Source organism: Cervus elaphus, chromosome 19 (genome assembly GCF_910594005.1).
Source record: "Cervus elaphus chromosome 19, mCerEla1.1, whole genome shotgun sequence".
Taxonomy (NCBI): Eukaryota; Metazoa; Chordata; class Mammalia; order Artiodactyla; family Cervidae; genus Cervus; species Cervus elaphus.
This window is the reverse complement of record NC_057833.1, coordinates 92,181,101-92,197,696: the sequence shown is the minus strand read 5'-3', so window position 1 is coordinate 92,197,696 and position 16,596 is coordinate 92,181,101. Positions and strand designations below refer to the sequence as shown.

The 16,596-nt window shown below is 37.1% G+C and overlaps 1 protein-coding gene across 1 annotated transcript in view; it reads left to right on the top strand.

Moving 5' to 3' along the window:
* Positions 1-16,596, top strand: part of SLC9A9 (solute carrier family 9 member A9) — a 646,928-nt gene that overhangs the window by 53,845 nt on the left and 576,487 nt on the right. Inside the window, exons 3-4 of the mRNA XM_043875249.1 lie at positions 6,228-6,305; positions 7,806-7,882. Coding sequence (XP_043731184.1) covers positions 6,228-6,305; positions 7,806-7,882 — 155 coding nt within the window. The remainder of the gene's footprint in view (positions 1-6,227; positions 6,306-7,805; positions 7,883-16,596) is intronic.

Here is a 16,596-nt window from a genome sequence, read left to right as displayed (position 1 = left end):
TTCCTGCCACCAGATTTTCCTCCCTGGTCTCCCCAGAGGCAACTGATTGTGTATATATAACACGGTGACAATGGTGGTTTAATCACTAAGTTGTGTTTGACTCGTGTGACCCCATGGACTATAGCCCACCAGGCTCCTGTGTCTGTGGAATTCTCCAGGCAAGAATACTAGAGTGGGTTGCCATTTCCTTCTCCAGGGGATCTTTCTGACCCAGGGGTTGAACCCAGGTCTCCTGCATTGCCCATGAATTTTTTACCATCTGAGTCACCAGGGAAGACCCATATATAACATATATGATAGTATATATACAATTTACAATAGTATGTGTATGCACACACACACACATATATATATAACATGCAGGTAAATATTCTACACTTCCACCTTTTCCACACAAATCTTGAAACAGGCCGAATATTTAACAGACTACCCCCAAATCTCAATGTGAGGTGAAGTGAAAGTCACTCAATCATGTCTGACTCGTTGCAACCCCATGGACTATACAGTCCATGGAATTCTCCAGGCTAGAATACTGGAGTGGGTAGCCTATCCCTTCTCCAGTGGATCATCCCAACCCAGGAATCAAACCCGGTGTCTCCTGCATTGCAGGCCGATTCTTTACCAACTGAGCTATTGGGGAAGCCCAAATCTCAACAACTTAGTACAATAAAGTTTATTTATTGCTTGTGTTCCAATCCACTGTGGCCTTTGTAGTCTTCTCCAGGGGCCGGTAATCATTCCCAGCTTCCTTTAAGCTGGTGGCTATGCCACTCCCTAGTATTTGGGACCTCTGCCAGATGTTCTATGGGAACTAACAATGGCAGAAAGACAGAGAACATAGGAGATCCAGGGGATTTTAGAGACCAGGGTTGGAAATTACTTATATTACTGTTATCCATATTCAACTGTCAGACCTTTGTCGTATGTCACACATGATGACAAGAAAATGTAGTCTAGGTATCTGGCCAGGACAGAAAAGAAAGGGAGTGTGGTGAGGACATAGCAAGTTTTTATTACACATGCCAGATGGATTGTTTTACACTTTACTGTTTTAGCTTCACAACAAATTTTAGAAAGCAGCCATAAATCAGTTCCTAGACAGTTTCCTCAGCCTTTCTAACAGTTGCATAGTATTCAGTTTTACAGATTGTAGTTGACCCTTGAACAACACAAGTTTGAACTGTGTGGGTCCACTTATGTGCAGATTTTTTTCAATAGCAAATACCACAGTCCTACATGATCCACAGTTATTGGAATCTGCAGAGGCAGAACCATAGATAAGTAGAAATTGCAGAAAGAGAAGAACCTTGTATACAGAGGGCCAACTGTGAGTTATACCCGGATTTTCGAGCATGGGGAGTTGGCACTCCCCTACCTTGATCAAGGGTCAGCTGTATACTGTGATTTATTTAGCCAGTCTGTGGCTCAGTCATCCTCAATGTTTTCTTTTTTTCCCCATTCATTCATCTGCAATGAATACTCTTGTCCTTATGTCATTCCACACATGTGCAAGCATATCTGTGGAATAAATTCTCAGATTCGATGTTGCTGAATCAAATAGTATGGATATTTGACATTTTTATAGCTGTTGCTAAATTACCCTACTAAAAAGTTATTCAAATTTATACTCCCAATAGCCATTTTATTGTTTAATCTTGCTGGGTAAAATGTTTCTACTTTTCTCCATGTTTGAATGAATATTTCTGTGCCTCGTGCCTCCAATCCTCAATCCATTGCATCAACAGTTTCTTTCATTTCAATTCAGGTACAGTGACCATTTCTTGAGAAACAATCAGTGTTCGGTACCACGTAGACCCCTTTACATCTCTTATTACATCTAATCATGAAAAGCAAGTCTAGGAAGTAGGCAAATTACAAATGAGGGAACTGAGGCTCAGAGAGATTAAGTAAGTAGATTAACCTCATCTAATTTGTAGGTGGTGTATTTTCATTATATATTCTGAAATTATTCTTCTTTTCCCTCCTCTGGTACTTCTCACACCAAAGCATCACCTAGGGCAGAGGAAAGGAAACACTCATTCTTGTGTTGTCTAGAGCTGCCTTCCCTGAGCAAGCCAAGATTTCTTTGAAGTCTTCTATATATATTAAAAATGCATGCAAGTATTGATTTTCACTTTTAAATATATCTGCATGCTTAAAGTATTCAAAATATTTCAAACTACTTGCTTTTAAGTATAACTGAAACTTCAGGAAGCTGCCAATTTGCCCTGTGGCTTGGTGAACCCTGGCCCAATGCTCCCAGGGCAGACAAAGGAGCATGGTTTTGTATGTTGGTGCCCTATGGAGAGGTTCATCCTTCAAAACCCAGTTCATGTGCTGATTCAAGATTAAGGCTCCCTGCAGGGTCAGCAAGCCCAGAGTGCTATCTGTCTTCTAGAGAACTCTGGATTGCAGCAGAGACGGGGCTCACTAGATTTCTAATGAACAAATCATTGCAGATAAGCGAACACATTATTGTGTTAACTACTTTTATTTTTCCAAAGGAGCTGGGAATTGCCAGAATAATGAAGCCTGTTTCTGAGTGCCAACCTCTCTTAAACACTCTTAAATCTTGGTTTAAGCTGTTATGTTAGCCCGGTTCTCAACTGAAAAGCACGCATTTAGTTTGCCCCTGCATACACACCCAGTTCCCAGTGATACCCCTGTCACATTGATTGACACCGGGCATGCCTTTCATTTCTTCTCCTGTCTCTGGAAAAAGGGCATAATTGCATCTGCCAGCTACCACGCAGGAATGCTGTCAGAGTTGATGAAACAATGTTTTTAAAAGGCCTCTTTGGAAGTAATATGCCACATAAATCACAGTCCCCCATTAAAGTGGTTATTTTAGTGCTTATTTAGTTAGTAGTTGCATAGAACACTATGCAACTATTTTTCCCAAATAATTCGTATTGAGTCACTAGATGCCTTAATACTTAGGCCCAAACGGAATTTTGTATCTATAACCTTCTGATGAACTTGAGAGTTGAACTTGGTACCTTTCGTTTCTACTCTTGGAAAGTTTTCAAGTTGGTTATCTCTATGAATGTATGTCTGGGCTATTCCTAGCCAAACACTAGTGCATATTTGAGATAATAGATAAAACTACTGCATCCTTGTAATAGTTGAACATATTGGTATTTTTCTGTCTCATACTATCTGGTATTTTAAGAATTGAATCCCAATATTTTAAAATCTCAGTTTTCATGAAGCATTCATAATTCTACCATTTGAGTTGTAGGTCTGTTGCTCCAAATTAATCATTCCTTATATAGGACGATAAACCATCTAAAAACTGAATGGTCTGAAGTTTTAAATTCTAGTAACTGTCTATAAATGTATTGTCCCATAGTTACTAGCCACAGAAAAATAAAAATTTCAGTCCCTCCATTCCAGTAGTCTCCAGTTCAATTGCTCAATAGATCATATGACCTATGGCTACTCCATTGGGCAGGATAGTAATAGAATATTTCCACCATCACAGAAAGTTCCATTGGACGGTGCTGGTCTCTAAAACTTATATTTTAAGACTAATATGTTTAGCTGAAAGATTTTTAACTTTCTGTCCTTCCATTTCACACCTGTCTTAGATTTTTTTCCCCTTCAGACTATAATGAAAAATTTTAATTGTTTGGGCTTTTAAACCAGTCTCACCTCCAAGGCCATGATTTGAACACAAAGTCTGAGGAAAATGACATGTGGAACCACCATCTGGAGTCTGGTGCAGTGGCAGATCCAGCCATTTCTGAGAAATTATCTGGGTTTGGAGTTACTCCCAGAACTCTGATTTAGCAGTTCCTAAGCTTATAGCAAGTCTGAAAGGAACACAAATCTGTTTTGTATATACAAATAAATCCTCGTACTCTGCATGCCATTCTCAGCCTGCCAGTTTCATCTGGCTGCTCCAGAAAATATAATTCAATAGCACATTAGTTAACCTGCATGCAGGGAATGGGGCACTCTGATTATTGAAATGTTCTGGTTGAGTGATTAACCTGATTTTTGCAGAAAAACTGCAGAGGCGAGGGATTTTCTGCCCAAGATGTGCCACTGTAATCCTCTCTTCCAGATGATCACAGATCACAGCTATATGGCTTCACTCCTCCAGAACAGAAATACATCTCTTTGCAAAAGCTTTCAAATATGCAACTGATAGACTCTTGAAGAGGCCTCAAAAATAGATCAATAATGGTGTTTTAGATAATCTTAGAAAAAAAGAGTAAATTTAGAAGGAGAAGTAATCTCTTTGCCCAAATGTTGCACAGTTGTAACACTTAAGAGTTCCTGACAATGGGGCAGTTTCTTCAAATCATATAACTTTACAATATTAATTCAGATATTTCATTTTCTTTAGTAATGAATTCTTAAAAGTGCTTACTAGATGTTAAGCAATGCTGCAAGAGCTTTACAAGTATTAATTCACTTAATTTTTATAACCACCTTAGAAATTAGGTATAAAATTATTGTATTCATCTTAAAGATGAAAAAACATGAGAGGCACAAGAAAGCTCTGGATAAGCCAAGCTGTTCTACCTGAATGCTCACTGGTCCAAGAGGTTGTGGCATCAGTGAGAGAATATCTAGGCTTGTAAGTGGGCACCCAACTGAGTTACATGGTTCCTACTTCCACAGCCTATCCCTTCCCAAATATTAGATGAGTAGAGTCAAGGGGCCAGTGTGGGGAGGGAGAAGAGGGACTCTGGCAGTGCTCAGTTAGACCCAAAGTAAATAGTGGAGTTAAGAAAAACTTTTCTTAGTTTTTAATTAAATAATTCTTACCTGTGATATATAAGGTTTTTAGGGAGATATATATAAATATATATAATTCCCTGGTGGCTCAGATGGTAAAGAATCTGCTTGCAATGTGGGAGACCTGGGTTTGCTCTGGGGGGGGAAGATCCCCTGGAGAAGGGAATGGCAACCAGTGTTCTTGCCTGGAGAATTCCATGGGTAGAGGAGCCTGGTAGGCTACAGTCCATGGGGTCGTAAGAGTCAGACACAATTGAGTGACTAACATTTTCACTTTTTCATAATTCACTCCATTTTAATAGATTTGACTTTCAAAGGCAATTAATTTTTTTCCCAATTTAGAAAAATATATCGAGCAATAAGCTAGCACTGGAAGGGATGAAAGCAGCACAGAATTAACCAAGGGCATCATTGTGATCCTTGATGGGTTCCCAGTTTGTTGGAGAAAACAGTCAAACAGAAACTGATAAATTATGTTATGAAACATGCTACGAGGGAGGGTACAAAGTGCTGAAAGACCACAGAAGAAAGAACAGTCGGTTTTGACTGGGGAAATCAGAGCATGTTTCAGAGAGAAGTAGTTTTTGAGAATCAGCTTCAGAGATGAGTAAGAATTCGGGCAAAAAAGTATAGAAAGTGTAGTTGTGAGACCTGTACATCTGAAAGATTTTGATGAGTGTTATAATGGTAAGAAGGCCTTCGTGGAGAAATAATGAATGGCAGTGTATGTGTGTGTGCGCGCACGTGTATATGTGTGTGTGTGTGGATGAGAGCGAGAGACAGAGTGTGAGCGAAGTAGAGAAGAAGAGGATGAATCTAAGGAAGGCTTTAAAGATTAAATTAGTTTTCATTTTCAGACTACTCAGCACAGAGCATGTATTGGATTCAAGAATTTCTACATCTCATTTCATCGTACTTCACACTAAGGAATTTTTGCCAAGTTTATTTTAGCATTTAAGTAAAAGCCAATAAACAAATACTAGAAAAATCCTATTTCTCTTTCAAGTGTGTTTTTTCAGAGTCTGGAAAATATTCTGAACTTTGGAATAGGATAAAGTAGGGAAAACTAAGACTAAATTTCTAAAAATGTTTTATTTGGGAAAACTTTAAATAAATCATGTCAGAAGCCAAAAAAAAAAAAAATAGAATAAAAACATTTAAAATATGAAGAATGAATAACTAATCAAAATAAAAACAAAAAATTTTCTTTGCCTAGAAAGGTTTCTTTCAGATTTTATGTTGTTCATATTAACTACAGAATGGAACGTAAGTTTTACATTTAAAATATTACTTTATAAGTTATAGTCAATCATAAATTTCTAAGTTTGCATTTTCTCTTATTTTCATCTCTGCTAATTTAATAGCACATTAATATGTCTCATACAACTTTAGCAAAGGAAACTATAACTTTTTTTTAAATTTATTTTTATTAGCCCAAAAGAGCATCTTCATAACTACACATTTGTGTTTTTTGGCAGATGACATTTGATCCAGAAATCTTCTTCAATGTTTTACTGCCGCCAATTATATTTCATGCTGGATATAGTCTAAAGAAGGTAAATATACAGTGATTGTTTTCTTCTTTTATCATTAATAGAGAATCTTGCCAGCACTATTGAAAAAAAAAAAAGCGTCATTTTATTTTACGTGATTACCTATTTGGTAAAAATATCATTATCTTAGATTATGTGATACAGATTCAAATCTGACATGCTTAGAATTCTTCTAAACTTGCTCATCCAGTATACTGATTGTTAGTCACGTGTAGCTATTAAGCCCTTGAAACTTGACTAGTCTGAATGAAGATGTGCTTTACGTGTACAATATGCACTGGATTTTACAGGCTCAGTATAAAAAAAGAATGTAAAATAGTTCAACAATGTTTTTTATTTCATGTAGAAATGATAATTTTTGAATACATTATAGTATCAACATTCATTTTACTTTTTAAAAACTTATTTTAATATGACTACTAGAAAAGTACTTATGTCATTTTATTTTATTTTTTTTTTTACATATGTCATTTTCAATGACATATATGGTTTACATTATATTTCTATTGGGCAATATTATTCTAGATGATTATAACCAAAGGGTTTGCTGTTAATTAACATTGAATTTATAGAGAGAAAGTTCAGTCTCGCATTTTTTTGCACTTGCAAAACATTACTTATGTGCAGGCTGAACATGTACATTTCCTAAATTAGTAATTCCCACCAAAGCCTACATGCTAGCCTCACCAGGGCCACAGATCGAGGCTCCAGCCTGAATGAGTTTTGAGATGCAGAGTTAAAGTGCTTGCTTTCCTGCTGACCACCCCTGATGCCAGAGATTCCTAGGGCTCTCCTCCCTTGGCCTGTAGGCTTCAGCAGCCTTTGCTTGTTCAGTACAGACTTGATTTTCTTGTGTACTTTGGGCTCCCTCTTGCTGTCAGTTCTGGCTATTTAGCTACCACTTACAGAACTGGAAGGGAGTTTTTCCAAGCAAGCGTTTGAAAAGATTTAGAAAGCTGGATTTATTCCGCTCATCCTTCTTCATCCCAGCCCCAAGACTAAGCATCATTTTGTGTGATTCATTAAAATAAACTGTTGTAGGTGATTAAGGTTCGGTTTCATCACTTTCAGAAAAACAGTAAATCAGAGATCCAGTAAAAGTCAAATGGCAACTTAAATCTTTTAGAACAGTATATTTAAAGTGCTAAAGGGGTTTCAGTGACAACAAAACTTCTTAAAAACTCTGTCTTCTTTAATCATTCCAGAGTCCTGCATGACCATTGCCCCAATCCCTTCCTCCTGTCTCAGGGCCAGCCAGTTCTGGCCTGTCGCTTTCCAGATGTATTTTTTCCCTATTTGTTGGAAACCTCTGTCCTTTACAGTGTTAATCAGCTAAGGTTTCTTTGTACAATACGGCCAGCAACTGAGGCTCCAAAAACAGAATTGGCCTTAACAGTGAGGAAAGGGAGAGGCTGTGAAAACACATGCATTTGTTTTTATTTCTTGTTATGCTAAGAAGAAAAAATCTGATGTACTATATGAAATCTATCTTTTCCTCCCCAGAGACACTTTTTTCAAAACTTGGGATCTATTTTAACATATGCCTTCTTGGGAACGGCCATCTCCTGCATCGTCATAGGGTAAGTGACATTTGGAGCTTAAGTTCCAGAAGGCTCTGGGGCCAGTCTCACATTTCCTAGCCTCACACTCTCTGGGTGAATGGTTTTTTGTTGTTTGTTTTTCTTTTCTTTCAGTATATCACATCTTGACATGCTTTTCTGACTCAGTTCCAAGGCTTCCATGTCTTCTGAGAAACACAAGGCTTCAAATCAAAGCAAACTAGAATTAGATTGTTGGATTTTCCCTGTGAGTTTTGAACTTCTGACTTAGACAATGTGGCTAATTTGGTTTGAGTTATGTGAAACACATTACCTTTTTTGGCTTAAATAACGCAGATAAGCACGTTGTTATTCTTTTTCCATCTTCTTTGCAGGATCTTACCTGTATTTGACAGGAGTACAATAGTAATATATGTCAGGGGTTTTCTTTCTAAGGGAAAGTTAACACGAGAGCCGTCTGAGACAGATATTCTAAATATCAGCAGAGTTGTTTAATGCTGGGATGGCTTTTTGGTCGATACACTTTAGAATGCAGACTTGTTTTTTTCTATTTATATTTTATTGGTTATGCTGCGAGCCCCAGACTCTGGCTTGCAACTCATCGTAAAGCAGAATGTGGTACAAAATGGTGAAGCCAATCCAATTCACTTACAATTCTATCCAATGCATTAAATCTGCACTGTAGAAAACATATTCAGCTGCTCTGACTATGATGGTGTGGATGTCTTAAATTGTCTAATACAGCCAGTTCTACCCTGAAATTTTACTGCATACAGCTGTTATATCCCTAAAACAAGAAACTGAGGCTAAAAACACACATTAGTCACTCACCCAGCCCTTTTCTTATGAAGTGTTTAGTGTGTGTCACTGGAAGGCTAAGGAGCTATCATTACTTGGACCTGAAAATGGGGAGTAGGGGGGGTTATGTTGAATTCGCTCTTAAATTTTTATTGGTTCAAGCCTAGAACAACTCAGGCTACATTATATGAAAATGTCTAGCATGGTTAAGTTAGTGAGAAAGCTGAAGATTTTAACAAGTGAAGCTGGAGGCTTGCAGAGATGTCAACTGGGGAGCCTCATAAATTCTGGACAACTAAGAGGTCTATCAACGGTTTGTGTTTGAGAGTCACAGTGGATTGGATCCTTCTGGAAGCTTGTTCAAGGGAGGGCTTTTCTGTTCTGTGGGTATGCCGTAGCTAAATATTCAAACTTCAAAGCTGGCAAGGGCCTCAGAGATCTGTGTGATTACACTCTTCCTTCTGAAGATGAGAAGTGTAACATCTTGAAAGGCTAATTAATTGTTTCAGTCTCACCATCTATAAGAAGTAGGACCTTGGTCAGGACAAAATTAAAACTGCTGCTCTTGATCCAGCAGTATCTTGCTATCACCCTCTCTTTATTTAACAATTTATCTTTAATTTCTACAAATCCCTAATCATTATTCCTATACATTGATTCAAGACTCTGAGATGTGTGAACTCTCAACAGACACTTATCAGTTTATAGCAAAGACTGATCTTTAGCAGTTCTATAATATGGAAATCCAAAATTTATAATAGATCTAAATTCTAAACTTGTAGACAATATTATCAAATTATGGCATAATAAGTTTCATTATAACTCTGTTTCCTTTCATAACAGATTTCAAGTACACTTGTTTGTGCATGTACATAACATGCTTTTGCTATTATTAAAACTCTATACATCTATTTTTTAAAGTACAATATATAGTATGTGTGTGTGTGTGTGTGTATACTAGCATGTATGCATTGTATGTAATTGACTTGTTCTTAAAAATTTCAGTTCAAGAGAAACAGTAATATGTATTTATTGGAGCTGACAAGCTCTTCTAATTGATTTTTAAGGCTGCAGTTAACCATTTATAATGGAAAGTGATTTGAATAAGATGTGCAGCCCTGGCAAAAACCTTTAGAACCATGTTCTTTGCTTGAACAACAAAAACTTGTAGGGTGCCTTCCTAATGTTAAAATGTGGAAGGGATAGATAAATTAAAGATTTTAGGATCTTATGCAGCAAGGTAAGGGAAACCCTTAAAGAGCTTTAGCTCGAGAGTGACAAGGTCAGATTTACACTTTAGGAAGGTCATTCTGGTGGCCATGTGAAGTGGAAAAAAGGCAGCAAGGCAATTTCCAAGCTAGGCTGGAAATGATGAGTGCTTAGTATCAGGCAGTGGCAGTAAAGATGGACATCGAGTCATCAATTTATTGAAATCCTGAGAGAATGAGGTCATGCAGAGCAAGTATATGGAGTGAGAAAGGTAGGTATCTGGGCAACAGCACTATCTGAAGAAGGGGAGTGGTCAAGTGGGACAGACGTAGATAACCGTTGGATTCAATCCCTGGGAGATGGTGGGTGACTCCACACTTATGCTATGGGCAGAAATAGAGGAAGAGCATTGGCAGGCTCAATTGTTTGGGGTACTGTATGATGAAAAACAATCATTTTTCTATGCTGCTCTCCAGATACAATTTCAAAAATTTTGAAGTGAAATTAGTGGTGGTTTAGTCACTAAGTTATGTCCAACTCTTGTGACCATATGGACTGTTGCCCACCAGGCTCCTCTGTCCATATGGTTATCTAGGCAAGAAGACTGGAGTGGGTTGCCATTTCTTTCTCCAGGGGAACTTCCTGACCCAGGGATCAAACTCACATCTTCTGCATTGGCAAGCACATTCTTTATGAGCAACCTGGCAAGCCCCAGCTTAATTTATAGTATGCTCAAAACATTCCGTAAGCAGCACCGAAGATAAATTTTATTTATGTTTAAAGCAACCATATTACATAATAAATTCCATGACAAACAATATGGGTCTCTTAGACAAGGAAATCCCCCATTTCCTTCTTCAGAGGATCTTCCCAACCCAGGGATTGAACCCAAGTCTACTGAATTACAGGTGGTCTCCTGCATTGCAGGTGGATTCTTTACCAACTGAGCCACCAGGGAAGTCCACTGAAGAAAAGGCACACACTTAAATTCAGACCAAAATTATACTTTCATAATTTGGTAACTCCCATTTTGTGAATCACTCAAATTTAAACTTAAATCTTAGAAAACAACCAGTTCTATTCTTCTGATAAATTAATAGTGACAAAAACAATACAACAAACATTTATTGAAAGCTTGATATGTACCGTGCCCTTTTAAAAAGTGCTGTACATGGATTATTTCATTTAATCCTCCAAATAATCCTATTAAGTAGATACTATTATTACCCTCATTTAACAGTTGAGACAGCTGAGGTTCAGAGAGAGTAACACAGTGGAAGTAGTAGGGCTGATATTAGTAACCAAATAGTTTGGCTTCTGAGTCATATTCTTCATGCCAAAAAACTGCTTTACTTCTATTTTTTATTAGCACTAGAAACACTTAAAATATTAAACTAAAAAATAAAATGGTAGGATAAATATTTACTAACATGCCACATGTTTCTTTATTTATCCCCTTAAAAGTACTCATAGACATGAGAGATTTTTATCAGGAATCCCATCTAAAAAGAAATCCATGTTTTTAAGGGAAAGAAGGAATGCCTGAGTTTATGCAGATATATTTATATTTGGATAAAATAGGCAAGAGAAGGGACTGAGGACAATTAGTTAGAATGGAGTCTGAGAACAATTTTAAAAAGTGTGTAGATCCTGGGTAGTAATTTAGTGAAGAGGGATGAAGACGTTGGATTTTACATACTATCAAGTGTGGTAGTCCTGGTGGGTATTAGGAATATTGTGCAATTTTCCATGTTGGAGAGTCAGTCTCACAGAGTGATGTAAGAGAATGTGGGAACTGGAGTGCTGGAGAGTCAGCTGACAGATGCCCATGAATCTCAGGATGAGAAATGTATGAGGATGTGAAGGTCATGAAGAGTGATTATGGAATATGCATGAAAACTCAGCTTGTGGGCCATAATCTTCTGCTGGTAAACCCTGTAATCAAACGGCAGGCTGTGCTAGAGCTGGACTCAGATGTTCTATAGGATTTGAGGTTGTGGGTCCATTTAAATGAAAAAGTTCTTAAATTTTATTAACTTCATTTCATTAAAAAAATGAGATGTAAGTCATTTTTCAGTTTACATGGGAAAGTTTAACAATATCCCCCTGGAAATAAAGTCGAAGAAACCTTTAAACATTTTTTTAAGGTTAAATTATTCTTAATTGAACCATCTTTTCTAGTTGTCTCCCCCATTTTATCACTTAAGAAATATTTAAAATACATCTCTGCTTTTAAATAAAATCCATGTATTTGAATTATTTTGCTCTTCATCTCCTCAGCCTTTGAGAGCTATTCCCTTACTGTTGATTCAATGTCTCTACTTTCATGGTCACATAGGTGTATCATCACAATGCCAACCTCCCTAATGCTTACTGCCATCATGTACATTTTTGTCCTAAGAACTGATCAGCGTCTGTGAAACACTTCTTTAAGAGAATTGAAAATGATATCCTTTTAGCTTCTCTGTTAAGGGCAAATTAAAACAAATACCACAGTTTAAAAAAAATATTTCGAAAAAGGGGGTATGGATCTAAATGATGAAGAATGGGGTGTTAATTTTAAGAAAAGCTCACTTTTTAAATTTCATTCCATGTGCCAGACACTGACCTATGCTTTTTACAAGCATTATCTCATCTTATTCTCATAGTGCCCCTATGAGACAGGTACTATTATCATCTTTCTTTTACATGCAAGGATGCTGAAGTTGAGACGTGCTCAAGGTTACACATTAAGTAAATGGTAATAAATGGCACAGCCTGTCTGACTTGAGAACAATACTCTTAGAGTCTCTTTGTCCTCCTCCTAAGATGATACATTATATTTCCTATATTGTTTTGTAATTAATAATTATATATGCAAGACAAACCAAGCCCTCAGTAATTTCACATTTTCACATTTATCATTGTTGCTGTTCAGTCACTCAGTCATGTCTGACTCTTTGCGACCCCATGAACTGCAGCATACCAGGCTTCCCTGTCCTTTACTATCTCCTGGAGTTGCTCAAACTCATGTCCATGAGGCAGTGATGCCATCCAACCATCTCATCCTAGCAATTATGAAAAATATGAATGTTTGATATTGAGCTATGAATATAACTGCAATGTAGAAATTGAACCTGTCCTTTCTAACTGGAGATAGTTGGAGGGATAGTATGACTTCATTTTACTTCCTTAGAATTGCTGGATTTGAGGTAACTCACTCTGGAAAATCTGGATTCAAGTGTGAGGTTGTTTATATTATTCATATCAACATTCTTCAGGAATGTTTTTTTACCTGCCGGGCTCTCTAATACCCCAGAGAAGCATGCCTGACACTCCCCTCTTGTGTGATCATGCCCGCTGAGCTGGGGCCTGGAGGCCTGAGTGCCCATGGAGCTAGTTCTGGAATCAGTGTTTCTCTGTCCTTGAAAGGGATAAGGTTTGTTGAGTTTCAGCAGTCTCAAAAGACTGACTCCTAAACCTGGAAGAAGGAACAAGGGTCTAGAATCAAAATCTGAAGAAGTATAGTTCATGGATGGAGGCCAATGTGTCAGTGCCTTAGGCTCTAACGCTGTAAAGAGAATGATTTAGGGCAGTTCTTAGTTCCTAATCCAGTTCTTAATCCAGGAAACACAGACCATTAGATGTGCATAGAAGGACTTCAGCAAGGCAGTCAACCCCCTTAAATCATCTATGAATTTTTTATGAGAGAGAGTCTATGTAGATTTCACTGTCTCATCAGCTTTGCTAGGGAGTTGCAGTTCCCAAAGAACATGTTTTTCAGGAGCCTAAGCAAAGAGAGAGAGGTGGGGAAGGAAGGATTTGCCACATCTCCATGTTTAATTAAAATGGAAGAGTTCTCAAAGTATGCGTGCTATTATTTTATCTGTACTATAGAGTAATAACAATAAACCAACTATTAGGTATTTGCCTGTGTTCCCAGACTTGGTGGCCATTCTGTATCCATGCCTGAGAGTGGAAGTGCCGGCGGTAGGGTCTACAACATGATATTCATTTTTACAGATGAAAAATAATCTTCAAAGCAATTGTTCTTTGGAATTTTTGGCAATTTAATAGGAATGATATGAAATTCTACTGTAGTCTTTTTTTTTTCTACTGTAGTCTTTATTTTTATTTCCCTAATTGTTAATGAAATAGATTATATTTTCATATGATACCTGACCAAACCTTTTATCCACTTTTCTAATGAGTTGTTTTATCATATTTTTATACTTGTTGTTTTATCATATTTTCATTATTTTGCCTGGTTTCTTTATATATTCTACATGGTAATCTATATTTAGTTACAGCCACAAATATTTTCTTCCAGTGTGTGTCTTATGCTTTTACTTTTTTCATGATTCTCTTAATGAACAGAATTTTTAAAATTTAATGTAGTTAAACTTATAATTTTTTTCTTTTATGGCTAGCATTTTAAAATTTTATTTACTAAATCCTTCCTTGCCCCAAAATCAGAAAGACGTTTTCTTCTAAAGTGTATTAAAGTTTTGCCTTTTGCAGTAAGTCCATTTTCTGAAATAGATTTTTGTGTATAATATGAAATAGACATCTAATTAAATTTTTTCTTTCTCAAAGTGACAACTAATTATTCTAACATCATTTATTGTCCTGTCCCACTTTCCCCCAGGATCTCCAGTGCCTCCTGTATTATGTGTTGTGGTTTCTGTTTTGGGCCATTAATTCTTTCTAATTGATCTCTAATCTATTCCCGCACCAGTACCACACAGTCCTAATTATGATGGCTTAACAATTAGTCTTTATATCTTAAACAGATACCATTCTTCATGAGTACCTTGTCTATTATTATTTCTTTACTCTAGAGTATAACTTTATTCCAGTGTTTACATTTATGAGTAAATAATTTTAAAATTTATAAAGACATTCTTACATACTTTGGACTTATTTGTATATCTTATATTTCTGAGTGTTTTCCTTAAGGACCCTCTTGCACACATGCACCATGTATAAAAATGTTTGTATCAACATTATTCAGAATAGCAAACACTTGTAGACAACTCATATTTCATGAAAAAAAGGAAATTGAATGTATATAATATTATACAGCACTCAAAACAATGAAATAAATAAAATTGCTGATGCCAATGTAGGTGAACCTTGGAAACAATGTAAGATCAATAAATCAAGTCCCATGTTACCTTTTTATAAAGTTCATAAATGACCAATATTAAACAATATTGTGTAAGCATACACGCATATGGGTGAGAATACATATACATATATGTGTAGCAAATAGGGAATTAAGATCACAAAATTCAGCAAAGTGGTGATTTCTGGGGAAGAGGGAAAAGAATGGAATGGAAAGAAACACACAGAGGGAATAAGTTATTGGTAATATTCTGTCTCGTAGCTGGAAGTGGGTTTCCCGGTAGTCAGTATACTATTATAATTTAAAATTTGCATATATCTTCTATATATTCTCCTGCATGTGTCAATTATATTAACAAGAAAATAAAAGGGAAAACAAGTTGAAGGGGCTATCTAATAGGTTTATGAATATAAGCAGCTTGATTATGCTGCTCACTTCATTTCTGGGAAACTCTTTCTTCTATTGTTTCTCTTTGTGTGTGTTTTAATAAGAAGAACTCTGGTTGGCAGGCAATAGCAGAGATGCGAAGGTGCCAAGAGTGTATTGCCAGTGTCCCCTGGTTAATTCTTGTCAACCACAAAACTCTCTATTTTCCCTCTCTCTTCTCTATCCCCACCTTCCCTCTTGTTTCTCCCTGCTCTTTTCCCCTCCTTCCCAACCGTGTTTTTCTCACTGTCCCCTGAGACTCTGGGCTGCTGCTCTCTGAGACTCCATTTTCAGGAGGCTGCAGCCCAGCCGAGCCCAGGAGGCTGTCGTGAGTCTTCTAGAAGGCCCCATGCCTCTTCAGTGCATTCATTTACTCTCTGGATTTGGAGCTGGCACGGTAATAGCTGTCACTGCTGTCAGAGAGAAAAATAAAGAGCGCTGCTGCCCTGACACTGCCAAATAAGAAAAAAATAATCTCTAATCTGTCAAGTGCAGCCTGAGCTGCTTAGCAGTGTGGTTTCTCATATCCATATCCCAGCAGGCACGGGCTGTGTTTCTGGGAGCAAAGAGAAGAGTGAAGTTTATTAGGAAAAGAAACACAAGGCAGTGTAGAGGGGACTGTGGAGCAATCCGAGATGTAGTTTGGAGGTATAGAAGGTGATGTCTTATAGCCATATGCATTAGTCCATTGAGTCCTTCTATCACCAACCTGAAGTGGACAGTAAGGATGGCAGCACAGGACAGAGAAAATAAACAGATTCAAAAAGGAATAGAAATATGGAAAGTCCTGTGGAAGGAACAGAAGGATATGTGAGATGGTTGACATGAAAGAAGAGAAATGTCTTATAATAAGAAAGTATAAAAATAATTCAAACATACTCTATTCTGAAAAAGAATTTACCTGATAGGTCTCATTATTAAATAACTCACTCTAAAGATTCTAACTATGGGATTCCTTTTAAATGAAATATTTAATTCTTTGAATTATCTAGTTTACCTTCTTCTCCAGGACCCTTGGGTACAGTCAAGGGTATTTTTTTCAATTTGACCAAAATCTGATGAAGGAGCTACAGTAAATGTGGCACACACACACACACCCCACATCACATGCAGAAAAAGGTTAAAAAAAAAGCTAAGGGAACTGTATCAGTTATCCATTGCTTATATAACAAACCACTCTCCAAACTTAGTGGCT